At 57.2% G+C, this 26,936-nt stretch overlaps 3 protein-coding genes across 7 annotated transcripts in view; 1 reads left to right on the top strand and 2 right to left on the bottom strand.

Annotated features, from left to right (window-relative positions):
* The window catches only part of ACAN (aggrecan), a 44,151-nt gene extending 42,716 nt beyond the window's left edge, over positions 1-1,435 (top strand). For 2 of the 4 annotated variants that reach the window (XM_040706200.2, XM_015291978.4), the window contains 2 exons: positions 650-745; positions 1,177-1,435. In XM_040706200.2, coding sequence (XP_040562134.1) covers positions 650-732 — 83 coding nt within the window. In that variant the 3' untranslated portion in view covers positions 733-745; positions 1,177-1,435. Of the gene's footprint in view, positions 1-649 lie in introns of all 4 variants that reach the window. The other 2 variants (NM_001396161.1, NM_001396162.1) reach the window with 1 other exon arrangement.
* A 419-nt stretch (positions 1,436-1,854) lies between these two features.
* Positions 1,855-5,757, bottom strand: HAPLN3 (hyaluronan and proteoglycan link protein 3). Its single transcript, XM_413868.8, has 5 exons — positions 5,683-5,757; positions 4,407-4,558; positions 3,808-4,179; positions 2,801-3,103; positions 1,855-2,667 (listed from the first exon to the last, which is right to left on the bottom strand). Exons 2-5 carry the CDS (start codon positions 4,528-4,530, stop codon positions 2,387-2,389), a joined length of 1,080 nt encoding a protein of 359 aa, XP_413868.4. The 5' UTR covers positions 4,531-4,558; positions 5,683-5,757; the 3' UTR covers positions 1,855-2,386.
* Positions 5,758-8,118: 2,361 nt separating this feature from the next.
* MFGE8 (milk fat globule EGF and factor V/VIII domain containing) lies at positions 8,119-15,416 on the bottom strand. Of its 2 annotated transcripts, none has more exons than NM_001277110.2 (10): positions 15,275-15,416; positions 13,249-13,374; positions 12,950-13,075; positions 12,711-12,824; positions 12,322-12,503; positions 12,089-12,244; positions 11,344-11,488; positions 10,483-10,685; positions 9,455-9,610; positions 8,119-9,346 (listed from the first exon to the last, which is right to left on the bottom strand). In NM_001277110.2, exons 1-10 carry the CDS (start codon positions 15,345-15,347, stop codon positions 9,203-9,205), a joined length of 1,425 nt encoding a protein of 474 aa, NP_001264039.1. In that variant the 5' UTR covers positions 15,348-15,416; the 3' UTR covers positions 8,119-9,202. The 2 variants fall into 2 exon arrangements, with proteins under 2 accessions (NP_001264039.1, NP_001264040.1); NM_001277111.2 differs by having other exon boundaries at positions 10,483-10,667.
* Between the last annotated feature and the right edge of the window lie 11,520 nt (positions 15,417-26,936).

Below are 26,936 nucleotides of genomic sequence, written 5' to 3'. Positions count from 1 at the left end.
TAGGATCACAGAATGGCTTGAGTTGGAAGGGACCTTAAAGATCACCGAGCTCCAACCTCCTGCTGTGGGCTGGTTGTCCCCCACCGCATCAGGCTGCTCAGGGCCCCATCCAACCTGGACTTGAGCACCTCCAGGTGCATTGGGTGGCACTGGGTGTAGGGCAGTGCTGAGCCATGGGGAGATGCCCTAGTGGAAGCTTTCCAGAGGTAGGGCTGTGGGATGGATCAAAAAGCTTAATAAGAGCCAAGGCTACTTAAAGAAAGGAATTAAAAAGGAGCAGCTCCTGCAGCTGGTGAGTAGCAGAGGACGGGACTGTGGATCCGTGCCGATGGGACAGGGCTGGCCCCAGGGATGGGGCCGGGTTCCTGGCCCTGCTCGAGGCATTCCAGCCCATCCCCAGGCTGCCTACACCCCGCTCCCATCCCTGCTCGGAGCTTCCCAACAATGACATCCAGCTCAGCCAAATCACATCCATCAAACGCCGGCCGGCTCCTGGCCAGCTCCGCTCCAGCCCGGTCCCAGAGCTGGGGAAAGCAGGCGGGAGGGACAGAGGAGAGCACAATGCTGCACTCCTACTGCTGCGTTTTCCCTGCCTTCCTTCCTCCCCCGTTTCTCCTCGTCCCACTGACGATTCCATTTCACCCCACAGCCTCCAGCTACCAACGCCGGCTATACAAGAGGAGCCCCCGGAGCCGGTTGAGACCCGGTGTCGTGCACAGACCCACCCATTAGAGCGGGGCGAGGGGTGAGCAGAGAGAGAAAAGAGAGATTTTTACGGAGCACTTCTATTAACAGAGTCAATTTCTTCTTCTTGTTGTTGCTTTTTTGTCATATAAGGAAAAAAAAAAAAAAGAATTATATTACAGACAAACCCACCTTTGTGTATATATATATAAAAATAATAATAATAATAATGTTTTCCAAGCACCAAAGCAAAGCAAATTAGAAGTCAGCATTCTTACTAACGGTCCGGTTCCAATTATCGTCGTGCCTTCGGGGACGGGGAGGGGGGTGGGATCGCAGAGGGCAGGGGGTTAAGTTAAAGAATAAAGATGATTATTTTTTTTTTTTCTTTTCCTGGTTTTATCCACGAACAATGTAATTATTTCTGTTATTTAATCTCCGGGGGTGAACAGTGCCTTTTGGGGTTAATTTTATTTTATTTTTTTTTTCCAGAAATCCTACTGCTGCGGCGTGTCGGGGCGGGTGGGGAGAGGGGCAGTGAATGTACCGGGAGGGCCGGGGGCTGCGGTGGGGGGAACAGGGGGGAGGCTGAGAGCCCCCCCACCACCGCCCCACAGCGCTGCGCCCATCTCGGGACGACGTGCTCTTTCCAGGGGACCGTGCGGGGCACCAGCGTTCCCTGCACCTATTTATATTTTTTGAACATATCCTATTTTGAAAGAGTGATAAATAATAAAGAGAGCGAAATCGGAAAGGGTCTTTGTGGGTTTTTTTTTTGGGGGGGGGGGGGGGGCAATCGGGACAGCGGGAGGTGGCTGCGTGGGGTAGGGTAGCAGGGAAGGAAGGGATCCCAAAGGGGCTGCGTGGGCAGAAGGGCAGAGGGACCCCTGGTGCTGAATGCAGATGGGAACGGGATGGGGAGGGGTTAACCCCAGGAATACACTCCAGCTAAAACCCAACAGCAGGAAAACCCACTACCAGCAGGCGCTTCACCCTCTGCCTTCTAGATCAGGGTTTAATTTGCTCTCATCATCATCAGTTTGCTCAGCCAAGGACGAGGCATGCGTGGCACATTCCTCACTGCTCCATGCACATCCCTGGGTCTCTTGCCTGGGGGACCCCAACTTCTCTCCATTTCTCGCACTGAGACAGAAGTGGGGACGCTGCCACATTGTTCCAGGGCTTTCTCCACTGATTTATTTAGAAGAGGTCCAGGAAAATACATCATCTTTTTCATAACAAAACACTTGAAAGAAGAAGGCACCAGAGTTCAAATGGGGTCCGGGCGCGGTGTGCATGGATATAAGGCACGAGCACCACCGCGGGGACAGGCACAGCAGCATCCTTCAGTGGGATGGGATGAGACTGCAGCAAGGATGGGATGCAGTGGAGCTGGGGTAGAGAGGAGGTGCCTACTTCATGCCCTGGTCCCACACAGTCAGGGACAGGAGACCAGGGTGGAGGGAGAGGGGCCATCGTCCTTGCATGTAGCCCATATGGAGCCAGTCCCCTGCTGTAGAGCAGGATGCTCCAGCCCGGCGTCCTGCTGCATTCAGAAAGTGTAAAATGTAAAGGAAGAAAAATTCAAACCAAAGAAGCTTCCCCCTACCCAGTCACTCCCAAAACAGCCCCGGGTACACCCAAGGCCAGGCACCGTTGGGATGGGAACATCCTCAGGCCGGGTAGGAACCCTCCGCATTCCTTATCTCTCCTTGTAGCAGAAGACCCCAAACCTGCCCTTGCTGGGGAAGCCAAAGCTGCGCACGCCGGGCTCTGTGGGGCCGCAGTTGGGACGGGGTTTGGCGATGGGGTAGCGGACACTGCCATCCGCCAGCCAGCCAGCATCGCAGCGGTCCAACCCGTGGAACTTCCACGCAGAGTAGAGGTGTCCCACCTTGGCAATCTCAGCGCCAGCATCCTGGCACGCCTGCTTGGCTTCCTCCAGCGTCATTCTGGTTGGGTGTTCCAGGTAGAAAACCTCCCCTAAGAAGGAGAGCGGGATCAGGAGGGCAGTGCGTGGGGCTGAGCATCACCCGCAGCATCGCCGCATGCCACATCCTTAGGGACAACAAGGCCATGGGACGCCAGCACGTGGCACAACCCCTTGGGTACCCACCTCGGAGTCTGGAGGAGAAGCAGAAGACATCAAAGCGGTGCAGGTGCCGGTGGCGGGGGCCGTAGCTGCGGATGCCCGGGGCGAGGTGCACCCCGCCGCAGGGTTTGCGGGGCAGGCGGATGGGGTAATGCACGGTGCCATCGGCCAGCCAGCCCGCGTTGCACCAGTCCAACCCCTCGCTCCAGGCCTGGAAGAGCTGGTGGAAGGTGGCGATGAGGGAGCCCTGCTCCTGGCACACTCTCTCGGCTTCGTGGAAGTTGAGGCTGTACTGCCCGCGGGGTGGTTGGTAGGGGAACACGATGCCTGGGGGCACACGGGGCGCTCAGAGGGCAGCACACCCACCCAGCCCAAAGCCAAACTCTATCACCCCAGCGTGCAGGGCCACCAGCAGCGGAGATGCTCTGGGCACGCAGCCACCAGCAACAAGATGCCAGCGACATCTGGTGGCACAGGGACAGAGGGGCTCAGTGCTGGGGACGCGCAACCACGCACGGGGACAGCACTGGTGCGCATGGGGATGGGGACGCTCAGACTAGGGTAACAGGGACATGTGGAGCACAGTCCTAGCAGGCACACGATGTCTCAGGGAGGTGGAACATCACCACGGGAATGCACAGACTGCAGGAACAGGGACATAGAGGACAGTGGGGCACAGGCACGGGCTGCTCAGAGCTGTGGGTGCCCCATCCCTGCGGGTGCTCAAGGCCAGGTTGGATGGGGCTGCGGGCAGCCTGAGCTGGTGGGGATAACCAGCCCACGGCAGGGGGTTGGAGCTGAGTGATCTTAGACGTCCCTTCCAACCCAAGCCTTTCCGTGATGAACGCAACCAAGGACAGCAGCAGGGGAATGGCCAGACCTTTGTCATGGGGATGCCTGGCCCATGGGAGCACACGAGCCTACAGCTCCCCACTAAGCCCCAGCGCATCACTCTGAGTATCCCAACCTCTTTCTGCCCATAGCCTCTCCCGACCCACCCACCCTGCTGCCACCCAAGGGCCAGCCCCCACCTCGCAGCCGAAGCTCCACCACATCACTCGCATCCTCCAGCCCATCGATGACCTCGCAGCGGTATTTGCCATCATCCTGCAGGCGCACGTCGCTGATGAGCAGTGAGGCTTCACGCTGTCCGGCCCGGTGGAGGTGAGCACGGCCTTGGAAGTCCCCGAAGGCCATGTAGGTCTTGCCGATGGCCACCAGCACGTCCTGCTCCTTGGTGTAGTCATCTCGCAGCTTGGACCACTTGATGCGGATCTTGTGCTTGGCCTCGGATTCGGGCTCGTGGTGGTAGTGGCAGGGCAGGGTGACATTAACACCGCTGAAGCTATAGATGGGGTCTTTGGAGGTCTCCACCACCAGTCTGACCCCATTGAAATCAACCACTGGGGACAAGGAGAGAAGATGTGAGGGGATGGTCCTCACCTCTCCCTTCAGCTGCTCCACTCCCTCCCTCCAGCCACCTCCTCAGCTGCCTGAGCATCCCCCAAGCACTCCATGTGCTCCTCCAGGCCCACATGCTCCCAACACGTGGGTCCCAACCCCTTCCTAGAGGTGGAGGGAGCATTTCAGCCTCTTGCCACGACTCTTCAGTCCCCTCAGCCCGTGGTACCTTTCTCGTTCCCGTTGTCATCGTCGTTCATGACGTGGTTGTAATAGAAGCCATTGTAGAAGGGGTGGTAGGAGTTGACCATCCGCAGAAGGGTAGCCTTGAGGAGCAGTGGGAGCAGCAGCATGGCTGGGGAATGAGGCTGGACCCTGGGCCTTCACAAAATCACAGGATCATTAAGGTTGGATAAGACCACTGAGTTCACCTAATACAACCATCAACCCATCCCCACCACGTCCCTCAGTGCCACATCCCCACGGTTCTGAAACACCTCCAGGGACAGTGACTCCACCACCTCCCTGCGCAGCTGTGCCACCGCAGCACCACTCTTTCAGATAATACATTTTTCCTAATATCCGACCTGAACCTCCCCCAGTGCAGCTTGAGGCCGTTACCCCTCATCCTACCAATGTCTAGAAATGTACCAGCGCTCCCTCAGCAGCCGGTTAACCACCCACAATTGCTTCAAGACAGCCCTACCAGCCACTCTTCATGCTGTAGGGCGACCCCAAAACGGCCAGGGTTCCCTGGCACACAAGGACACAAGCAGGGCGGTGTCGCCATGCAACACACCAACCGCATCCCATAGGAGAGTCCCGGTGCCCCGTGTCCCCGCAGCCCTTCTCCTGCTGGCACCCAAGGGTGGCACTCAGTGCGGGCAGCGGGGCTTGCAGACTTCCCCGGAGCCGGCAGAGGGGGCCCGGCACCCACGGAGCCTCCCGCAGCCCCTGCAAGGAGGGGTTTGACATCCGCACCCCACGTAGAGATGTGGTTTAGGAGTGCTGCAAGAGGGTGCTGGAGTCCGCGGCGGGGACGGAGCCGGGGACAGAGGTGACCTCCGGCCACGCCACCAGGGCAGGGGAGCGCAGCCGGCTGCTCCCAGCACGGCACGGGACGGTCCCCGGTCACCCGGTGCCACCCCTGCGCTACACGCGCGCACACCGCCACGTGCTGCGGGCGCGGGGCGGCGGGACGGGCAGGAGACACCCGCAGCCTCACACGTCGGGCCGGGGACACTGAGCCTCACCCCGCTGCATCCCCGAGCTCGGGGCGCGGCGACGTGCCTGAGTGCCAGCATCCTCCACCGTTACGCTGGGCAGCGCGGTGCCCGCCGTGCTCGCAGTGCCCACGGCGTGCAGCGCGGCGATGCCCAGCAGCGATGCCCAGCACCCACGCGGTGATGCTGTCCCTGCCGTCCCTCCTCACCCCACGCACTGCCTCACCCCACGTGCCACCCGTCCCCGTTCCCGTCCCCAGCCTCATCCCCTGCCCCACTCACGGCGGGCAGCAACAGCAGGCAACGGGCAGGCTGCAGGCAGATGCAGTGTGTTTAGGGCTCTTGCAGGGTTGAGAGGAAGCGGCTCCAGGGCCTGCCTCTTAAAGGGAAACACACGCTATTCCCAACCCCCTGCTCTCAGGATGGAGTAGGGGGGGGTGCCCCGAGCCCCCTGCCCGCCTGTCACCCCCAGCCAGAGCCGTGTGCCCACACTGCATACCTCCACACGACGTGCTGCTCTACCAGCACTGCCCAGTGCGAGGGAGAAGATGAGGGGAAAGGTGTGCTCCACTGGGGATGCTGAAATCAAGGGGTGAGCCCCGCGATGCTCTGCTCACAGCCCCACGCACCGCCACAGGGCGCCTCGCGTTCCACCACGGGAACCAACTTCTGGCAATGGCAGTGCCGTGTGAGCACGTTGCAGGAGTGCCACGAGTGCAGCTCCAGGACGGTGGGCTCAGGGGGTGTGTGCCAAAACCTTTAGGCTGCCCAGCTGCACCCCTCCGCCAGGGCATCACCTACGGAACTCCAGAGCCACCCCCGGGCTGGGCGCTGCCAGGCCTTGTGGCCACGCGTGTGCGCTGACCCCGCTCCGCTTTGTTGTTTTATGGTGAGGAAATGAGGAGTGGGGCCCTGCTCCCTGCACCCTGCCCGGCTGGGAAAGAAACCGGAAAGAAAACACCGTGTGTGAAAATAAAGCATCCGCCGACCCCATCCTGCAGGCACTGAGCCCGTCCGGCACCGGAGCGGGCTGATAGGGGCCGGGACACGGCGGTATCAACCACGGCCCATATGGCCCCATCCCCGTGGGAAGTGGGGGTAGATAACAGGACTGGACGGTCTTAGAGGTATATTCCAGCTTTAATGGCTCTATGATTCTCTGACACGGAGCCGCCTGGCACAGCCACAGGGTGCCCACGGAGGGGCATCCCCAGTGCGTGACGGCCGGCGCGCCACCGCACCCACAATGGGGTGATTACCTCTCCCAGCAGCCACAGCACGGTCCCCTCCTGCCAGGACACGCTGCTCCTTGGCGCTGCCACCCCATTGTTTGCTAGAGGAGGAAAAAGCTGCCGTGCGCCCAAAGCACCCCACAAAGAGCCGTCCCTGGGAGAGGGGACAAAGGGTGCTTCGTGACCCCCATCCTCGGTGCTCGGAGGATGCTCCCGGAGCTGGGCTTGGGGCTGAGCTCCCCAGGTATAGCCCCGGGTGGGTCTGTGGGGCAAGCAGCGCTGTGGGGTCAGCGCAGATCCAACCCAGCAGTGTGTGGGATGGGTGTGTGCTTGGGGATGGGTCAAACAGAGCCATAAGGGTGTCAGCCCGGCTGCTCAACCTTAGAGCTGGTGAGTGGCAGCTTCGACCTGGTCCTGGTGGGGGGTTTCTTGGCAAAATGCTGCTTGCACAGGGCATGGCCCAGCCTCTGCCAATGGCTCCAGTGGGAAACTGTGCTTGAGGCTGGAAGTGGGGAGGGAAACCCAGATCAGCTGCAGAATGGAAGGGGCTGCGAGCAGCACTGGGTTTCCGGGTGCTGGTGAGAGGATGCTGTGCTGCGGCTGCTTCCTGCAGGCGGGCAGTGGGGTGCCGCAGCATGCCAGCCTTCCTGCCGCCAGGAACAGCAACCGAGGGGCAGGGATAGGGGTCTGCAGGGGGTGAGGGAGCCCTCACTGCCCTCAAGGGCAGCCCCGGTGCTGGGCAGGAGGAAGGAAATGTCGCGGGGCAGGGAAGGGCTCGGCGTCCCTCAGTGGGGCAGTGATGACAGCTGCTGTGATATGTGGCTTCGGCTCCTTTTGCCCTCCCTGCAGAGCCTTCCCCAGCTCAGGGCTGTCTCGCCAGACTCAGAGCAGGCTGCCTTTATCTCTGCTGCCGCTTCCCGGCGATAAGGGGGGCACGTCTGGGTGGGAGCGTTGTCCTCCCTGCTCTGGCTCTGGGTGCTATTTGCCACCGAGCGGCCACAGTTGTGGTGAATTCAGGAGGTGACGGAGGGATGCAGGGGGCCCTGGGCCTTTCATGTCAGCTTCAGGGTCCCTACTCAGTGGCAGAGCTCCTCCACCGCACCCCAGTGCCCCTTCTCTCACAAACACGGGGTCCCAACCAGCAGCCCCCACCCTGCACCGTGCCCACGTTTGGCCACAGCTTCCTCAAAGCTGCAGCTCCGAGAGCGGTTTCGCTCCAAGCTGGGGATCTGCTCCAGGATCAAAGCCAAAGGAGGATGCGCAGGGTGTGGGGTGCTGATAGCAGTTTCCCATCCCCACGTCCCATCGCGTTGTGCTCGGCCAGCTGCAGGCACGGCTTCCAGCAGCTGGGATGGGGTGGAGGCCGGGGGGAGGATGCACACAGCCTTGGTAGTGTTTTTTGGAGAAAGGAAGGGAACCAGGAGGGTGTGAGGGCAGGAGGGATGCCTCGGAGAGACGGCAAGCACAGAGCAGTGAGCCAACAACCCAAAGTTTCAGTTTTAATACTGTCAACAATACCCTGGAGTAAGGCCGTGCCACCTGGGTCCCCTCGGTCCTTCCCGAAGCCAGCCCAGCCCTGTGGTCACATCCCATACCAGTCTATGGGGACAGTGGTGTCACCAACGCTTTCCTAGCTGCCATCCCACTCGCCGGTGCTGGCTCAACGCTTTCCCGCTGCCCATCCCAACAGCTCCAGCATCGCCACCCCAAAAAGGGAAAGATCAGGTTACAAAAAGGATCAGGGGTCTGTTTTGGGGCTGTTCCACCACCTCCTCCAGCTGCTCCATGACATGCTGGCACTCTGGGAATGTGATCAAAAGGGAAAAAAAAAAACAAAACATTTTTGAGACCCTCTTGGCTTGGGCTGCAGGGTGCCCAGCGTGGGTGTCCCTCACCACTCGACCCCACAGACCCACGGGTTTGCTCTCCTGGGGGCTGGGGAGGGCTCTCAGCTGCCACAAGATCAGTGCAGCAGGCAGAACTGCCGATAGGAGCAGCCTCTCCCCCTCTCAGCACTCCCCTCACACTATGCAGCGCTGACACAGCCCGCAGAGAGCCCCGGGGCCTGGCAGAAGGGATAGGGCTGAGGTCTGCAGCTCCTTCACGCGGCCATGCAGGGAGGAGGAGGGATGGCAGAGGATAGGTTTGGTCCCCCGCAATGGCTGAGCCCCGAGCTTTGGTGCGGTGCACGCAGGGCACTGCTGCTGACTGCTGGAAGCAGAGGGAAAAAGGAGAGGAGTCATCTCCAGGCATAGGGGAGGCTGCAGCCAAGCCCTGCGTGCAGGATAGGGTCCCACGGCCAAGATCCATTTGCAGAGGAGGGGGTCTCACTCACAGCTTGTAGGGCAGAAGGGCGGGAGCCGTTCTACCCGGAGCAGCCCCATAAAGTGCAGTGCTGCAACCCCAGCGCAGGGCAGGGGACCCCCTGAGGCGAGGCAGCGCCCGGAGCCTCCCTCCGAAATTCGGGGAGGAGAAGAGGGAGGTGTGAGCAGGAGGTGTGCGGGGTGGGCAGGGTGTGGGCCGGGTGATGGGGACGGGGCTGTCCCTCCTCCACGTGCCGCCCCGCGCCCCTACTCGTCACAGCCCAGCAGCTCCACACGCAGCGTGATGCGGTTGTGCCAGGCCACGGGCAGGATGCGCACAAAGCGGGCATGGAAGGGCACATCAAAGACGTTCTTCTTGTGTGAGTAGTTGTCACTGTTGCCGTGGAAGATCTGCGGAGAGAGAGAAGCAGTCAGCAGCACGGGGACCCCGACGCCATTTACGCACGGCCCTCAAGCAGGGAGGTGTCCCCGAGCCCCCGCAGCTCGCTGTCCCCATACCTTGGTGCTGTTGGTCTGGCTGTCCCTGTACACAGTCCAGGAGGTGCCATTGTCACTGTATGCCACTTTGTAGGCTGCCACGTACTGGATGTGGCCAAAGTCACGAGCTCCCTGCGTAACGATGCCTGTCACCTTCTTCTGGTCCCGAAGGTCGATCTGGAATAGAGATGGGGCTGAGTCCCGGGGGACTGCTCAGCAACCCCTGCCCCAACAGGACTAATGAAATGCTGCGAGGAAATATCTGACCCCTGAGCACCCTCAGGGCAGGGAACTGCTCCCCACACATCACTGCGGCTGCTTTGGCACCTCGTGCCGGAGAGCTCAAGGTGGGAATGATGGCAAAAATCCCCATTTGAAGAAAATAATAATTAAAAAGGACTCCCAGAGGAAATGCATTTCCAATGGCAAGTGATTGTGGACGAGAAAATACGCAGCTGAATGCAGGCTGACATTTGGGCTGCAAGGGAGATGGTTTCTGTTCTGTTTGCTTTGCTTCCTGCCCTGCCACACTGCGTTACTGCTGCTGGCACACTGCGGGGTGACGCAGCTAAAGAGCTGAAAGTCTCCTTCATTTTATTCCTTTTTTATGTTCATTGAGGGCCATACCAGCCACACATATACGTGTATGTTTGTATATCTATGGGTGTACATGTGAATCTACCTACACGTCCATGAGCACACAGCCTTCAGTGCCAGAGCCCAGCGCAGCGTGTCACCGCAACCCAGCCGGAGATGTCCCGATAAGCTGCTTCACTCAGGGCTGAGGAGCAGCTGCTTTTAATCATTCCCCAAATAAAATTAAAAGCGGGACAAATATCTAAACAGCTTTGTCCCATTATGTCATGAAATCATGTGAAAAGTATAAAAACAGCGGAGCAAAGGAAACCGAGAAGGAAATTTCAGAACTATTTGTTCCCATTCCAGACCAGGAATAGAAGCACAAACCTGATCCTTGCTGCAAAACAGAGGGGAGGAGCTGAGCTGGGGTGCACAGAGGTGCTCCGTGAGCCCTCCCAGCCCTTACCCACCTGCAGCCACTCGGACTGGTCATTGTGCAGTGCTGTCCATGCATTCGTCTTGCCCATCTTGTCCAGGCGGGCATAATGGGGATACCAGGTAAAGGCATCAATGCCCCATGTCTTGAAGACGCTGGAAGCTGTGATCTGCTGGTCAGAGATCAGGCGGGATTTCATGCCCAGAGGCTCCGAGCAACCTGCCGTGTTGAAATACACTGTAACACAACGGTTTATACAGACAGTGAAAGGGAAAGAATCCAAAGCACCATCACCCGACCGCAGCCAGCAGAGCCCCACACACCCAGTGGCACATCCCCGTGGTCATAGCAGGACCTGGGAGTACAGCAAAGCACCACAGAGCAGGGATGCAGCTCACCAGCTCTCCTGGGTGCAGCCAAGGTGGTGTTTTCAGAGCAGGGCTATTCCCTGCAGCACAGTGCCTCCTGCTGCAGCCCAGCAGCACAGCCCGGCACATGGACACACCTCGGTCCTGGGCAGCAGCAGGATGTGGCCCAGAGCCCAGCGCCAGGCACTGCCTGGGACGTGCACTGGGCAGGAATGCGGGGAGGCTAAGGGCAAGCCGAAGGCTCTGGCTAATCATCAGTCACGTCTCCCACAGGACTTTGATCTTCTGCTGCTTGTTAAGCTCTCCGGCAGGAAAATCAGCCGGGTCAGGGCTCAGATAGGGAACAATGAGAAACCACGGACTGAAGTGAGACAGCTCGGGAAGGTGTAAGCAGTGTGAGAGTGCAGTTCGGCCCAGCTGAGCTGTGAGATTAACAGCCCGTGTGCCCCAAAAGCTCCCAGCACCATGAGAAGGACGAGCACCCGTTGGCCAAACGGGGACCAGCACTGGCCCGGGGGGGCATTTACCATTCATCTCGCAGCCGATGAGCTCGAGGCGCAGCGTGCAGGCACGGCGGCACACCACGGGGTAGATGCGGATGTACTGCGCTGTGATGGGAGGGTCAAACATGTTGGTCTGCATGGTGCCGTAGTCCACGTTGCCCTGGAAAACCTGACACAGCACGCAGGGCTGAGCCCCCAGCATCCTGCAGCCCCCTGCCCGCTGCACGGACAGAGTTTGGTGCCCAAAATGGGCAAAGAAGGGAAGCTGGGCTTAAAGCAAGGTAGATATCCCCCAGCCCTTCCCTGGATGCAGAAAAAGCAGTCGGGATGCATTTGCCATAAGAAATGGAGAGTGAGTACCGCACTCAGTGACTTGAAGCTGAGATACACGGTGGGCTTGTGCTCAGCACAGAGCAATGCAAGCTGTTTGCCAGCGTCTGCAGGCCATGCCCACATCCCACCATGTGTCAGCTACAAAGTCGTTATCCAAATGACCCAATAAATCAGTGCTGCTCCTTTGGCTGTGCTATGAGTTGTGGGTGCCCCATTTCTGGAAGTGCCCAATACCAGGTTGGGTGGGGCTCTGGGCAGCCTAAGCCAGTGGGGGACAACCAGAACACAGCAGGGGATCAGACAAAATGGCCTTTAAGGTCCCTTCCAACCTAAGCCATTCTATGATTCTATGATTCTGGTCAAGCAAATGCTGCTGGGATGGCTCTGTGCGTGGTCCTGACCCAAGCCCAGCACCCAGCCCCATATCCCAGCCCACCTTGTCTGTGTTAAGCTTCTCGTCCTTGTAGAAGGTGAACTCACGCCCATCTAGGCTGTAGGCCACCTTATAGGCACGCACGTACTCGGCCTTGCCCACGCGGCGAGCACCTTGTGTGATAACACCACTCAGCCTCATCTTCCTCAGCAGGTTGGCCTGGGGAGGACAAGAAGGTGAGCATGGTCTGCAGCCAGATGTAGACAGACCTACACTTGACTCCCCCCCATCGACACCTGGATCCACGGGCTCTTGTCATAGTTGCTGGAGGTCCACGCGTTGACAATGCCGTGGTTGTTGAGGCGAGCGAGCTCAGGCCCCCAGCGCTGGAGGCCAAGGAAACCATAGTAGACGGAGGAGGCTGAGAGCTGTGCATCGGAGATGGCCCCTCCTTCCATGCCCAGGGGAATGGCACAGCCTGAGGATGGCAGCAAAGGGAGGAGGTGACGAGGGAGCAATGCCAGGAGCTCATTTGCCACTGTCAGAGCACTGAACAGGAGGTGGCACCTCCACATCCGTCAGGACCAGGCTCAGTGCAGCACACAGGCACTGCACTGCTGCTGATAGCTCTTCTACAGGACAGGGACGGAAAGGGATCTCTGCAGAATCAGCACTGCGGACTTACGGGCATGGCAAGTCTTCCCAAAGAAGGGAGAAGGACACTTGCAGGCGTAGTCACCATCCATGTCCACGCAGGTGCCCCCATTTTTGCAAGGCTCTGAGGAGCACTCATTCTTGTCTAGGAGGCAGAGGAGGTGGGGGGCTCAGGAGGTGATCCCAGAGCCAGGGCATCCCCCAGAGCACAGAGCCCTGTGGTCCCCGACCTGTCACCTTGGTGTCCCCTCAGTTCCCTGCTGTACTCACTGTTCTGGCAGTGCACCCCATCATACCCCGTGGGGCACTTGCAGATGTAGTCGGTGAAGACGTCCCCTCGATTTGGGACCAACTGGCACTCACCATTGTTGTGGCAAGGATTGGGGTGGCAGGGGCCTGGGGAAAGAGAACGGAGGAAAATGGGCTCTCGGCTGGGCACAGGTGGGAAATAAGAGCACCCAGTGTGCTTTGAGGGTACAGTACAGTTCATTTCTGGTGAAGCAGTCAGCACATCCTCGCTGTGTGCCAATCACCCGCAATGGGGACCCAGGTCCCTCCCCGAGCCTCACCTTTTTCTGTTTCATTGCAATCGATCCCAACAAAGCCTTCAGGGCAGATGCAGAAGAAGGGGGTTTCGTTGATGCCAGTCAGGCAGGTACCCCCATTCTGGCAGTAGTTCACACTGCAGAAGTCACCTGCCAGCAAAGCCACGTGTCACTGTGAGCCATCCCAATGCTGGGCAGCCACCACAGCCCCAGCTCCGCGTGGAGGTGGCCCCATCCCAGGCTGGCAGGAGAAACCCAGCCTGGTGGGACCCACGTACTGAGTGTCTCAGGAAGGGCAGTGACCAACAGAGGGTGCCACAACAGGCACCCAGGGCTCCTTGGGCACAGAAAAATGTGTTAGACAGAGCCTGAATGTAAAATCAGAGCCCAGGGAACGCTGCTGTGCCAGGGAGCAGGGCTAGCCAGGCTGGGGCACCATGCCATGAGCAGGACAGGATTACTGCAGGGAATCAGGCAGCTCACATTGCTGAGTTTTCCTAACAAAAGTTAGCATTTGCAAGACAAAACATTCCTTGTAGGGGGAGCCCACATGCCTCAGCTCAGATGCTGGAGGCGCAGGAGGAAGAATTGTCCTACTCTGTGTGATGCTGTATGGCATCAGGGAACTTCCCCCACCTCCAGTGTATTTTGCCCTAACAGCTGCAGAATAGTAGCACTCTCCATAAACACAGAGCAGATTTCCACCAACGTGGTTGAAAGCTGTACTAAGTGCATGCCAGGTGCTAGAACAGTGCATCGCCTGGTGCCAGCTCTTTGCTGAGCTCAGAGCAAGGCCTGAGCTCAGGTGGAGACCCAGGGACCACCCCCCCTACCTGCAAGCCCTGCCAACAGCAGACAGCATCGCTCTCATTAGCCTAAGCTATCACTTAGCAAGCTCTTATCATCAGTCTTTTAATAGCAGGGCTCCTCCAAGGTAATCCCACTCTTCCCAACGTTGTGGGTGAGCACTGGGGGCAGGCAGGCCGGGCAGGACCCCAAGTTACACGCTGATTTCCCAAAGGTGCAGTGTATCCCTCAGCCCAGCCTCGGGAGGCAGAAACATTTGGGCAGCGGTTCAAGTCGCTGCCTGCGCTGCCCAGCGCGTTCCGCATGACCTCATGCTCCATCAATGCGCTGCCATGAGCTACGGCCAGGAGGAGAGGGCTCAGGCTGATACAGTGGGACACCTCTGCCCCACGCAGGTCTGGGGTGCATCCCTGTGCTGAGGGTCCCACAGACGGCGCTGCCATCGCCCTGCAGCTCGCTGTGATGTGCGCTCCTCGGCAGCCCAGAGCTCCTGGGGTGGGATGCAGCAAGCAAAGGAGAAGCAGTGTAAAATTCCCCACATTTCTTCCCGGGGTTGGGACGGGAGGGGTCCCACTGCTAGATTTATGCTGTGCTTTCTGCAAGTAAGCAGACTCTTATCCCCTCCCAGAATTATCCCATCCGTTCTGTGTCCCCTCGCCAGCCCTCTGCCCAGCAGCACAGCACACAGGTCACTGTTTCTGCTGGAGATCGAGATGCTCCTATTTCTTGGCCCTCTGAGATCGGTTCAGCACCTCCATCCTTCCCACGTGTGTCTCTGCCGCAGACTGGACAGCCAGCAGCCGAAGCAACAGAGCAGCCACCGCTATGGGAAACGTTTGCTTATATGAAGCCATGGGCTGGCGGGAAGGCAAAAACAACATCCTTCGAAACCCAGCGGGGCTGGGGGAGGCAGGGTCAGGGCTGCCCGCACGGGCACCCAGAACGGCCCCAGCAGAGCCTCCAGCAGCACCCCTCGGCCCATCCCACAGCCCGCACGTGGCTCTGCACCCCTTTCCCCGTTCACCCATCCCTTTGGGGTCACGCACCCCATGGGGACGCAAGGGAGGTACCGCGTTAACCGCTCCCAGGAGCTGTTTACATTGCTGGCACGCTTATCCCCGCCTGCAAGCACCGGACAGCGCGGCTCGGTTACGCACGGCTTCCAGGCTCCGTCCTACCCGTCCCCTGCGCTCTCGGGGCTGCGCATCCCCGCCCCGTCCCGAAAGCACAGCGCCCAACTCACCGGCCACCACCACGAGCAGCGTGAGCCCCAGCGCCAGCAGGAGCGGCGCTCGCCACTGCCTCACCGTCTTCATGCTGAGCGCCGAGCCGAGCCGAGCCGAGCCGTGCAGCTCCACTCCGCCGCGGGGTTCGGGGCGGGGAGTGACTCAGCCCAGCGCGGCTCGGCCCGGCCCGGTCCCACGTGCTCCGCTGCCCGCCCCCGGGGCGGTCCCGGCCCGGCCCCTCGGAGCCCCGCAGCGGCTGCCCCGCGGCGATGGGGGGGACGGAAGCAAAAGGGGCGCGGTGGGGCGAGGTGCCGAGTTAGCAGCCTGCAAGCGAGGCGTTGGGGTGCACCCACACAGCAGCAGCGCTGAGAAGGGCTGCCACGGTGCGAACAAGCTGCTCTTTGAGTGGCGTCCGCTCAGACCCCGTGCTGGAAAAGCACCACTGTGTTTTCCAGGGTTGGTGCCAAGGGAGGAGCTCGGCCCCACAAGGCATTAACAGTGGGGCTAAGCACTCTCAGGTTGAATTCGTATTCAGCAGCAACCGCTCCTGAGGAGGGTACAGGAAACCACACGGTAAACCAATGCAGGACGATTTGCTTCAGCGCTGGAAATCTGCTCCTCTCCCTCCTCCTGAACACAAAGCTGATCTTATCTCTTCTTGCAAAATGCCCCGTTTTAGAATTAACTGATCAATTGGAGATAGTTCCGTGCCGCTCAGCGTCAGCTCCTCCCCAGAACTGCACCTCTCCAGGCTCTGGCACTTCAGCAGCCCAGCCGTGTTGCTCTGCACTTTAACCCAGCTCATTTTCCATCCCCGTTCCAGCACCCAGCAGCTCAGGTGCCCATGAGGTGCAGCCAGGTGCCCACGTCCCACTACCGAACTCCTGCACATATCCCCGGAGCAGCGGGGCGTGAGGAATGCAGGGAGCACACACACGGCGCCCGCACAGACTTCCATTTGTTAGTATGGAGCCCAGCAAGCGTTCAGCTCCAGCACGGTGAGAAGCAGTGGCTGGAAAGGAGAAAGAAGATGGGACGCAGCACTTGCTTCCGAGCAACCCCTCAACCTCAGGGTAATTGCTGCTGTTGTGTTGAGTGGAAAACAAGGTCAGGAGGAGGAGAGCTCAGGGCAAGATTCCCAGGGCTGTACACAAGCAACTAGGACAAGGGTGTTTGTTTTGTTGTTCAAGGGGCAACTGCCTGGACGTGTCTAAGAGAGGATGTGGGACCCGGAGGGAGCTACAAAGAAATCAGCAGCCTCTCTAAAAACAGCGAGCAGAATGTTTTCCTTCTGTCCCCTGGGGCATGAATGCTGATGTCCCAACTAACGTGCATGGGAAAGGATATTAAAAACAGAGATGGGGAGGGCTGGCGGAGCCCTGATCCCTGTAGGATCCCTGTCCTGGCTGCACGGGGCTCCACACATGGGGACCTGCAGAGGAATGGTGAACCCTGAGCTGCAGGGCTGGGAGGACCCTGTGCTGGGCTGGGAGGACTGTGCTGGGCTGGGAGGACTCTGTGCTGGGCTGGGAGGACTGTGCTGGGCTGGGAGGACTCTGTGCTGGGGGATCCCAGCTGGAAGAGGAAAGAAGCACATGAAGGGAGAGCAGTAACCTGAGGAGCACGGGGAAGTGGTGATGCATGAAGGCAGCCCCACACCACACCCGGCTTCTCGCAGCCAAGTTTTCGCAAGGGATGGCTCTACTTGAAAGAGTTTGGCAGGTCAAAGGTCAGGCATAATTTCACTCCCTTCTGCAGGGACTATTTAGGCCTTGTTATAGCAGGATTTACTACTGGGTTTGGTTTCTCCTTCGGGAAGATCTCCCAAGCCCAGCAGTGTTGTAACCCTTTGTGAGTCGCACAGATAGCCCTATCCTGGGCCGCAGAGGTGGGGTGATAAGGAAGGACATAGTGATGGGGCTGCATGTTTCTGAGGCACAATCCTCTTTGTTTCCAATCTCATCCAGAGATGTTCCCCTTGACCGAGGCGAACAACCCCCAGCCTTCCAGTTGCTCAAGAGTAAAATTCATGCCAGCAGCTGCCAGCCATAAAGGCCCATGGGTTTTGTCTCACGGCCCATGTGTTTGCAGCGATTATTGCTGCAGTTTTGGCTATTTATTTCAGCTGTCCTTCTGTAAAGAAGCTCAGTGGCTCAGGTTTATCCGGCAATCAGAGCAGCGTTACGCCCAGGAGGATTCCTGACCCACTGCAGCCACCCCAGTGCCGAACCCATCCCGTTCCTCCAGCAGCTCCATACAAAGTCCTGGGAAGGTTTGCTGCCCCGTGGAACACAGCCTCTGTCCTGCCACGCATCTGCTCCTCTGAGCAGGAGGGAGAAGCCACTCAAAGCACCATCTCAGACGCTTAAGCCCCAGCCCGCCCCTAATCCCCCTAACTGGATAACCCCGTGCTCAGTGCCAGCATCCTGAGCCTCCCGCAGCCCACTCTGCCCCACGTCACCGCTGCCAGCTCATGGTTTCCGATGGCTGCAGGAGACATCTGTGGCCAGGCCAATCCTCACATCTGGCTCAGCCCTTCTGTTTATTTTCTAGAAGGGAAAAAAAAAAAAAAGCTTTCCAAATCCTCTGCCCTTTCCGTGAAAAGGGCAATGGTTTCTTTAAACATTAAACTTGTAGGGATGCTAATGCTTAGGTAGCAGGAAATTCAGGGCTGACTGAAGGAACCCAGACACTGAATATCCTTAGGGCATGGAAAGCTCTTTATGAGTTCCCTTCGGGGTGTGAATTAAAAGGAAGGCAGCAAAGGGCAGCACGCTTCTCCAGTTTGCTCAGCTCCGGCTGCTGATGGTGTCAGGGCTCAGATGAGATCCCCACCAGTTCAGCTTCAAGCCCTTTGCTCTAACCTCGATAAACAAGATTAGATCCAGATTAGAGCTGGTGTGTCTGTGTAAGGTGCTTAATGTAAGCACCTTTATGTAACCCCTTCTCTGAATTCAAGTGCTGTGCAGTCTTGAAGGTTTTATGCACGCTGTTTCTCTAACAGGAAAGGTGTTGCTTTGTCTTTGTGCTACAGATGGGAAACCAAGGGCTGGAGGGGCTTGAGGAGAGAACAGGACTCTCTTCTTTTGGTCTATCTGATAGGCAGGGATGTGGGCTTGGCCTCTTAGAGATGTACCCTCAAAGCTCATCCCTACCTGCACTGGCAGGAACTCCCTGGGTCAGCCCGGCTGCTGGTGGTGGCAATGCACCATAGTGCCTCCCAGGATGAGAAGGACAGTGCAGACCCCACTTTCAGCCCCCATCCCACAGCAAGAACTGGCACTGTGTCACAGTGCATGACCGAAACTGCTCATCGATCAGCCTAAGTGACCGTGGCATGCCCCACTGTGAGCAGATGCCACGGGCAGATAAGCCATGTCTCTTTTGTTCCATTTTCAAGAAGCTCTTGGCAAGCTCCCCCCTCGACAGAAAAAAACCAACACTAAATTGCACACTTGATAACTTTATCAACGAGGTTCCTCTGATAACTGAGGTTTTATGGCAAGGGACAGCTCTCCTGCTATCAGGACAGTTCCTTGCTCAAGCCATCCGTGTGGTGCACGTGTTCTCAGCACACGCTTCCCCTGCAGGACTGTAGGACCAGAATGAGCTTCTGATCTGATCAGACACCTGGGGCCCCACAGCGCTAATACTTTATGAATATGTACCGACAATAATGAACTTTGGGTGCCGGGCCAAGAGCTGCAGGGAGCCCAGAACCTGTCCTACCGGCTGGTTGAGGGTGGTTTGCTCATTAGGGCACGCTCCCTCCTCCGTCCCACCCACCCATCCGTGCAGGAGAGGCTCTGCCCAGCCCTGGGCCTCCTTCATTTGCCAAACTGTCTTTGATCTCTGTATCTCAGAGGGTAATTAGAAGGCTGAGTCCTGCCTTGCCCCCTACCCATGCCTCCCCCTCGCTCTGATCCCCCCAGAGGTGGGGGGGATCACCAGGTGAGGTGACTTGCCACAGCTCCGGGATGTGTTTCATCCTGAAGAGAGGCACGTTTGGTGCCTTTTGAGGTGCATTCCAGCAGCCACATCTATGGCTGTGGCGGCAGAACACAGAGCCCTGTCTCTATTTCTTTGTGGTCATACCTCCAACACAGGCCCTGCAGCCCACAGCAGCTCGTGGAGGCCACCAAGAGCCATAGGGTCTCCCCATAGTCCCAAGAGACCCCCATGCAGTAGGAGCTGCTCTCCCAACCCTGGTAGGGTTGAAGCTCCTTCCCTCCAGGTGCCTCCAGCCCCGTGGGCTGCATCCTGTAGAGCCACAGCGGAAACCACAGCAGGAGCATGCTTGGCACCAAGCTCCACGCCCAGGAGAGCCGGCTCTGCTGCCTGCTCCTCCTCTGGCATGGCTCCTCCTCTCCTCATAAGGAAATGAAAACAAACTCTGGGCCAGACATGTGTCCCCAGTGGAACCCACGTGTCAGCACCAGGCAGGGCTGCTGCTTGCTCCAGGTGCCCAGACCCAACAGGGAGGATGCACACACCCAAAGCACAGCACACCTGGGGCACCTCCAAATGGTTTTTAGCAGCAAACACATGGCAGAACACTTCTTAGTGCCCTGTTTTGCACCAGACCCTCATAAAGCCTCCCAAGCAGGAAGGCGTTTCTGTCTCCCCACCCAGAGCTTTACACTAACACATGTTTAAGCCATCCACTCTGATAGTCACAACCCAGTCCTCCCCCTCCATGGGAACTTCCACTGTCCTGGTGACCTTGCCCAGGGCTCTGGGAGCAGTGTCACCCATGGCAGCAGCTGTCACAGCAGCAACGCTCCAACACCTGCACATCTGCTGCAGCTGTGCCTACGCCACCACCTCTGCAGGCATCAGAGCTGCCCAGCCCTTGGCTGAACTGGAAGGACGGAGGAGGTGGGAAACAAGTGGAAAAAGAAACCATGAGAACAGGAAGCCTGCTCCCACTGAAACAGCTCTCTCACTTTCTGCATCACAGTGACAAGGGTTGTTAAAATATCCAGAGAGAAACATTTCAGCAATTTTCTGCCCAAGGAGAGAATCAGTTTGCGTCCTGCCAACAAATCCCCTCTTGGCATATCCATTTTACAGTTCCCTTCCGCTGCTTTGCCACTCTGCCCCACAACACAAATTCCTGTCTGCAAACCCCATGCATCCCAGGGGCTGCTAGAGGACTTACATGGGCTGAGTCCCCAGCTGGCAATGGGCTGCTGCCCTGGCAGCCCCAGCAGGTAAACCGTGACCCTGAGGTAGGTGCAATCCCTTCAGGGCTGCTGTGAAATTGTGTTCCTTTGCACTCTTCATTTGTCATATGTGTCCTCTGCTTTTTGGGAAGTTATCATCTGCAAGACCCAGAAATGTAAGGAAATCTCTTCCTCCTCTTCCAGCCACATCTATACATTGCCTCGCATGCTGCAGGCAGACAGACAGACAGACAGACAGATAGGTCTGCCAGCCACGAGGAAGGATGGAGGCCTCACAGCCGCAGCAGGGAGGTGGCAGGGCTGCGTTTTGCACAGCACGTGCAGCCCCACGCAGGAGTCACGTTCACTGGGGCTGCCTGTGGTTAGCTGGCATGCTTTGCAGGAGCAGCCAGCGACGCGGAGAGCAGCGTGTTTGGGAGCATGCCGTGGCTTTGCCTAGTCTTGCAGCTGCCTGCCAGCTGCTGCACAAACACAGCCCTGTCTGCCATGCCCCCCCTGCATCCCACCCACTCTGCTCCTTGCAGGGCTCCGGGATCAGCCTGACACTGGTGTGCATCTATGTTATGTTTTTCCCTCCCTACTCTCAGCTTCATCTTCTGATTTGTCCCCCATTGTCTCACTCCTCTCCCCCACCACTATCTCTGTCCCCTCCCTGTCGCTTTTTCATGTGTCGTTCTAACTACTTATTTCAGGTCTCCCACATTCTTCCTCTTTTCTTCCCATGTCCCAGCCTAACCCTGGGACACCTCTTGCTCTGCTCCATCTGTGCAATGCACGAATGAGACCAGCATTCATCAGACCCTGAAATGCAAACAGCAGCTGTCTGCAGGCCACATCCTTCCCCATGCTGTATCCCATAGCCCTGAAACCACAAAGCCCTGTCCAGAGGGAAGCCAGCCTTTCTGCACGTCATTTTCTGGGGGTTAAAATGAGCTAGACAAGGCTGATATTTGGATGACAAACTTAACATGAGCCAGCAGTGTGCTCTTGCAGCTCGGAAAGCAAATGGTATCCTGGGCTCCATCACGAGAAGGGTGGCCAGCAGGGACAGGGAGGTGATTGTCCCTCTCTACTCTGCTCTTGTGAGGCCCCATCTGGAGTACTGTGTCCAGGTATGGAGCCCCCAGTACAAGAAAGACAGAGAGCTGTTGGAGAAGGTCCAGAGGAGGGCCACAAAGATGATCAGGGGGCTGCAGCACCTCCCCTACGAGGACAGGCTGAAGGAGCTGGGCTTATTCAGCCTGGAGAAGAGAAGGCTGCGGGGTGACCTCATTGCAGCCTTTCAGCACCTGAATGGAGCCTATAAACAGGAAGGGAGTAAACTCTTTGAAAGGGTAGATAACAGCAGGACAAGGGGGAACGGTTTTAAGTTGAAAGAGGGAAGATTTAGGTTGGATGTTAGAGAGAAGTTCTTTACCGGGAGAGTGGTGAGGTGCTGGAACGGGCTGCCCAGAGAGCTTGTGGATGCCCCGTCCCTGGAGGTGTTCAAGGCCAGGTTGGATGGGGCCCTGGGCAACCTGGTCGAGTAAATGGGGAGGTTGGTGGCCCTGCCCGGCAGGGGGGTTGGAGATTCATGATCCTTGAGGTCCCTTCCAGCCCAGGCCATTCTGTGATTCTGTGATATTTTAGTGTGAAAGAGCCTTAGGGGTGTTAGTAATCATAGCCAGCACCTTGTTGTTCATCTCACCTCAAAGACAGTATTTTCTGCACCCTTTTACCTGCCTTTGAAGGGTTGCTGGTTGGGAGGGAGGAGGACGCCCATTCCCTGCAGCACAGCACCCTCTAGCCTCCGCTAGGGCCACAGCTCTGTGCTGGTTTGGAAGGAGGACCTCCACCACCATCACAACCATTCCAACCACGGTTCATTCCTGTCCGTGCACTCCCAGCCCTGTGCAGTGCCACCATGGTGTGATTACCGTGCAGCTCGAAAGTTATGCAAAGGGTGGATCCCAAGGAAAATTCGTGGACCAGGACCAGGGTGGTCATCCCAGCTCTGGATGTAACAGCAGAAGTTCCCCACTTGGCTGGGACTGGCACATGGGGATTCCTTCATGCCCCCAACCCTCAGCTCCCCCCTGCCTCCTAACCCCCCCAAGGCATTCCCTCCATCTTCCCACCCCCTCACACAACATTCACCTCCTCAGCCCAGCAACAATCCAATTTCCTTCCCCCGACACCCCATCCCATCCCACCCCTGCCCCAACATCCCTCCCAGCTTTCTTCCTACACCTCCATGAAACAAAGCCCTGGCTCTTTGCTCCCCATCACCATCACCCCGACCCCCAAACCATGCCCTCATTTTTTGTTCCCACCCTCATCCAAACCCAGTTTGTGCTCCCCACCTCCCAGCCTATCCCAGTTCCCACTATCTTGGCAGGAGGCAGTGGTTCCACCTCTGCTCACTCTATTTCCATAAACACTAGGAAGTGGCTCTTTCCCTTTCCCAAAGCAGGAACAAATCAGAGGACCAATAATCCTACTATTCACTTCACTGGGCTTTTCTGATTGCAACACTGCAGTCCCCAGCTTATTCTTCTCATTCACCACCACTTCTATGGCAACTTGTCCACAGTATTTCACAAGCAGTCTCTGAAAAAGTGTGGCTTTAGCAGCCTCCCTTGCTGTCTTTCTGAGGCCGGATAATCATAGCCTTTCCAAACTCCAACCTCAAGAACATAGTATAACGGCAAATGTCAGACAGACCACTTGGAATTAAATGGAAGACAGTTTCCTTTATTCAGTATTACATCCTGGAAGTACTCCAGTAGAAGCTCATACATCTCTCTGGCTTTTCTACATTCATTTGTTCCATCTTGCTTTCTACCGACAGCTCCCCTCCCTGTTCACTGCCTGCCAGATACCTGCTGCTCACCCTCCACCTCCCCAGAACACCAAAACACCTCTCGGCACCTGCAGCTGTGTCTTAATTTACCAAAATCGGGGACAAAGAGGGAGGAATGGCTCTGAGTGAACAAGAGGTGGTATCATAGGTGGCTCCTGTTGGGAACAGGTCTGCTCAGCCCGGCAGCTTTTGGTGCAGAGAACGGGGATCTCACCTCCCCAGACTCATAGAGTATTTTGGCATGGATTCATCTCAGCAAAACAGAGAGGGACCCCTCCTCTACAAGGCTGGGACTGCCTGGGGAGGAAGCAGTGTCCGAGTGCCACGAGGCACCCAGCAGCGGGAACCTGGGGCACCGCTGGTGAAGGAGAATGGTTTCCAAAGCCCCTCCCTTTGCAGCTGTGGCTGGACATGGGGTAAGAGGAGTGAGCTGGTAGTCAGGAATCTGTGGACATAACCAGCTGAGTGCAGGCTGTTAAAATGCTCAGCTGGGTGGTATTTCTCCTTCAGCCTAAAGAATTTGGGAATGCAACAGCCAATCTGTTCTGAAATGATTAGTGAAGGTCCCTGTGCCAGCAAGCAGAGCCCTCTTGGTTTGGCAGGAAAAAAAAAAACAGGAAAAAAAAGAAGTCAATGTCTCTAGCAATAGGGTAGAAGACGTTCAAGAAGAGATCAGGAAGCTCTGGTCTATAAGGGGACAGAGGGGTGCACAGCAGTAACCCGGTGAGGCTGAAGCCAGTCAGTTCTATAATTAGGAAATAAATAGCATGCTAAATAAACCCAGAGCAGAAAGTTCTGAAGAGAGCGACAGAGCTGGAAGTTGGCAATGAGCGACTGAATGAGAATGTGATGGAAAAATACTGAGCAGGTGGGCCACGTGCCACCTCCACGGATGGTTTGTATGATGCAGCCATTCCCCCATCCCTGGCATTTGACTCTTTACGTTGTCAGCTCCCCAGGACAGAAGGCTGGTCTATTTAGAGATCTGCAAAGTGCTCATTATGCTTTTAGACACCATTTTCAGAAAACACGTAAGAGTCCAAAGAGCACTGTGCATCCAGATCCAACAGGCTCTCAAACAGCAGAGTGCTGCAGCCGGCAAGTCAGCATCTCATAGGCATGGCAGGGAAGGCAGAGAGGAAAAATCATTGCCTTTGTTTCCATCTACAAAGCTTTTCTCTGCTCACATGGGCCTGACAGGCACTTCACTTCCTTTCAGCTGGCAATCAAACCCTGTCATAAGAGATGTATTCTCTCTTTGCTGCTGCTGCGTTGGCAGAGATCAACACCCCAAAGTTTACTCCAGCAAAAAGGTTTCCTGAGAGGTTCAAGCTCTCTGGGCGTCCTTAAGTTCATCAGTGCATCGTGAGTTTGCTGAGCAGGAGAAAAGCTGGGCCAGTGAAATGAAGTAGAAAGGTCTGAAATCCTTGTGGCAGCAGCAGTCAAGAGAGGGATGTGAAGAATAAAAGGTCACTGCACAGGTGAGCATCAGCCTGGCCCAGCACTGCACCAAGTTCTCTCTGCCTGGTACTTCCCCAGGTGCAGGGTTTTTAAAGGCAAAATTACAGTCAACCTTTTCTTGGCCTCAATGTATAGAGGGTAAGTGCACAACGTTGCTTGGCAAAGCAATACACTGGGTCTTCTTTGCAGTACCCAGGCTAATCAGAGAGGGATATTCTCCTGTACCTTAAGCATCACAGTGCTGCTGGACATCCCCACCCCACTTCGGTGCAGGAACATCAGACAAGGACTTGCTGGCCTAGACCTGCCAAATCACCTCCTATGAGGCAGGCAGGCCGGAAATGGAGCTGGCTCTTCCCAGAACCCCATATTTCCAGGACGGTTTAAGCAACTGTTTGGATGGCTTTTCCAAAGCATGAGCTGTGTGCTGTGAGTGGCACAACTCCTTCCTGGCTGCGAGCCACCTCCTGCACACACGACTGCTCCCACACCAGCAAGCTGGGCCATGCCATGCTAATCATCACATGGGTTTGGCCACAGCAACATCAGTTCCCCACGTACTCAGAGGGAGGGCAGCTTCCTCTTCAAGACACGACTCAGAGACTGTTTTAACAGCCCGCAGCAGGGTTTGCATTCACTATCATGCTTGCTTCCTCCCATCTATCTCAGCTCCCACACTAGAAAGTGCAGCTGAAATAGCCTGATTTTCTCCTGGGTTCCTCCTTCCCCATATAGAGATTCAGCGGCTTTTCACCGCATCCCTTCTTCTCAGCAGCTGGGCCCACCGTCACATCCGTGCGTGAATTTCTGCTGCCACCTATTCAGTGTTTTTCCCCCCTGGTTCTCAGCTCTCATTCCTCACCGGGCCTGAGCACTTCTGATATAAAAGGCTGCCTTATGCTTTACTTCTCTTCCTCAGCATGAAGTGGGCAGACAAGAGTTGGTTTTGCTTTGCTTTGCAGCAGCGTGCTGAACGCTCTCTCCTAATAGCCAAGCTTTTCTCAGGTCTGAGAAATGCCCAACAGCCTCAGGGGTTCAAAGTAAAAGCCCTGCCTGGAGGCTCAGCACTGCTTCACCCTGTGTTTTCCTGCAGTCCTACAGTGAGCAGAAAGGCACAACTGGAATCAGCTGGACTGCAATCGCATGTAATTAAACTCAAACATGCCTCACATACTTGGGTAACAGGCTGATACCGGAAGTTTATCTAATAAGCCTATCTTGCAGCTTAATCATAAGCATAACTCAGCTGCATTCAGTCACAGCAGACTTCAGCCCAGCTGGGTCACCATCAGGTTTTACAGCCACCGTACGCCCCAGACATTGCCGTAAGCTTAATTAAAAGCTGTCAGTGAGGAACTGAGCTGAACGGCGAGGTGCAGATCGCATCAGGAGCCGGGGGATGAGCACGGCAGCACGGCAGTCACTCAGCAGTGCCCTGGCTGCCTTTCCCACCGCTCCCTCCCTCGCCGTGACTCAGTGTGCAGCAGTTACTCATCCCTCCAGATACACAACTCTGGAAAATGTGACTGAGAGCTTTCTCGATGCAGGGAGCTCCGATTCCGGGTAAACAGAGGTAATGAAATGGCTGAGATCAGGGAAAGGATTTTTCCATCCGGTTATATAAAGCGACTGAAAACACGGCTCTTCTGGGACACCACCGCATTGCAGGCATTTCTATCGTTATTACTGCTTCCCCTCCGTGCCCGGGGCTCTGCTCAGACCAGAGCCAGCTCTGCGTCCTGAGGTGCGACCACGGCTTGGTAACCATTTTGGAAGTCCGAAATGGGCCACGTCGTTACCAAACGATCACTTTTGGTAGGTCACACTGTAGCCCTCTACCACCACTGTGTCGCACCCGAACACGTTTTGATGCGATGCCAACGGCCGGCACCCCGTTTTGCCCCCTCAAGAGAGCCCAGCCTTGTGATACTGACAGCCGGCCGTCCACCTCAGCCAGGGCGGTTCCTAAGGCCGCCCTCTCTGCGACAGGGGTGTAGCCTCAATAGCAGGAAGCGGCTGCGAGATCCGCACCTCATCCGCACCGCCCTATCCCACCCTGCCTCAACCCCGCCCCGCTCCGTAATGGCGCCCGCACCCCCGGCTCCCCACAGCCACCGACAACCCCGTCCCGCCGCTCCGCACACGCCAATCACCGCCCGCCGCCCGACTGACGGGCTGTCCAGCCAATGA

This window comes from Gallus gallus, chromosome 10 (genome assembly GCF_016699485.2).
Source record: "Gallus gallus isolate bGalGal1 chromosome 10, bGalGal1.mat.broiler.GRCg7b, whole genome shotgun sequence".
NCBI lineage: Eukaryota > Metazoa > Chordata > Aves > Galliformes > Phasianidae > Gallus > Gallus gallus.
This window is presented reverse-complemented; position numbering and strand designations above follow the sequence as displayed.

Coding starts and splice junctions, on each gene's coding strand:
- HAPLN3 (XM_413868.8), bottom strand. CDS start 4,530: ATGCTGCTGCTCCCACTGCTCCTCAAGGCTACCCTTCTGCGGATGGTC. Junction 4,180..4,406: donor TGACAACGGGAACGAGAAAG/GTACCACGGGCT, acceptor CCTTGTCCCCAG/TGGTTGATTTCAATGGGGTC. Junction 3,104..3,807: donor GGTGGAGCTTCGGCTGCGAG/GTGGGGGCTGGC, acceptor GTGTGCCCCCAG/GCATCGTGTTCCCCTACCAA.
- MFGE8 (NM_001277110.2), bottom strand. CDS start 15,347: ATGAAGACGGTGAGGCAGTGGCGAGCGCCGCTCCTGCTGGCGCTGGGG. Junction 12,825..12,949: donor TGGGGTGCACTGCCAGAACA/GTGAGTACAGCA, acceptor TCTGCCTCCTAG/ACAAGAATGAGTGCTCCTCA. Junction 11,489..12,088: donor AGAAGCTTAACACAGACAAG/GTGGGCTGGGAT, acceptor GTGCTGTGTCAG/GTTTTCCAGGGCAACGTGGA.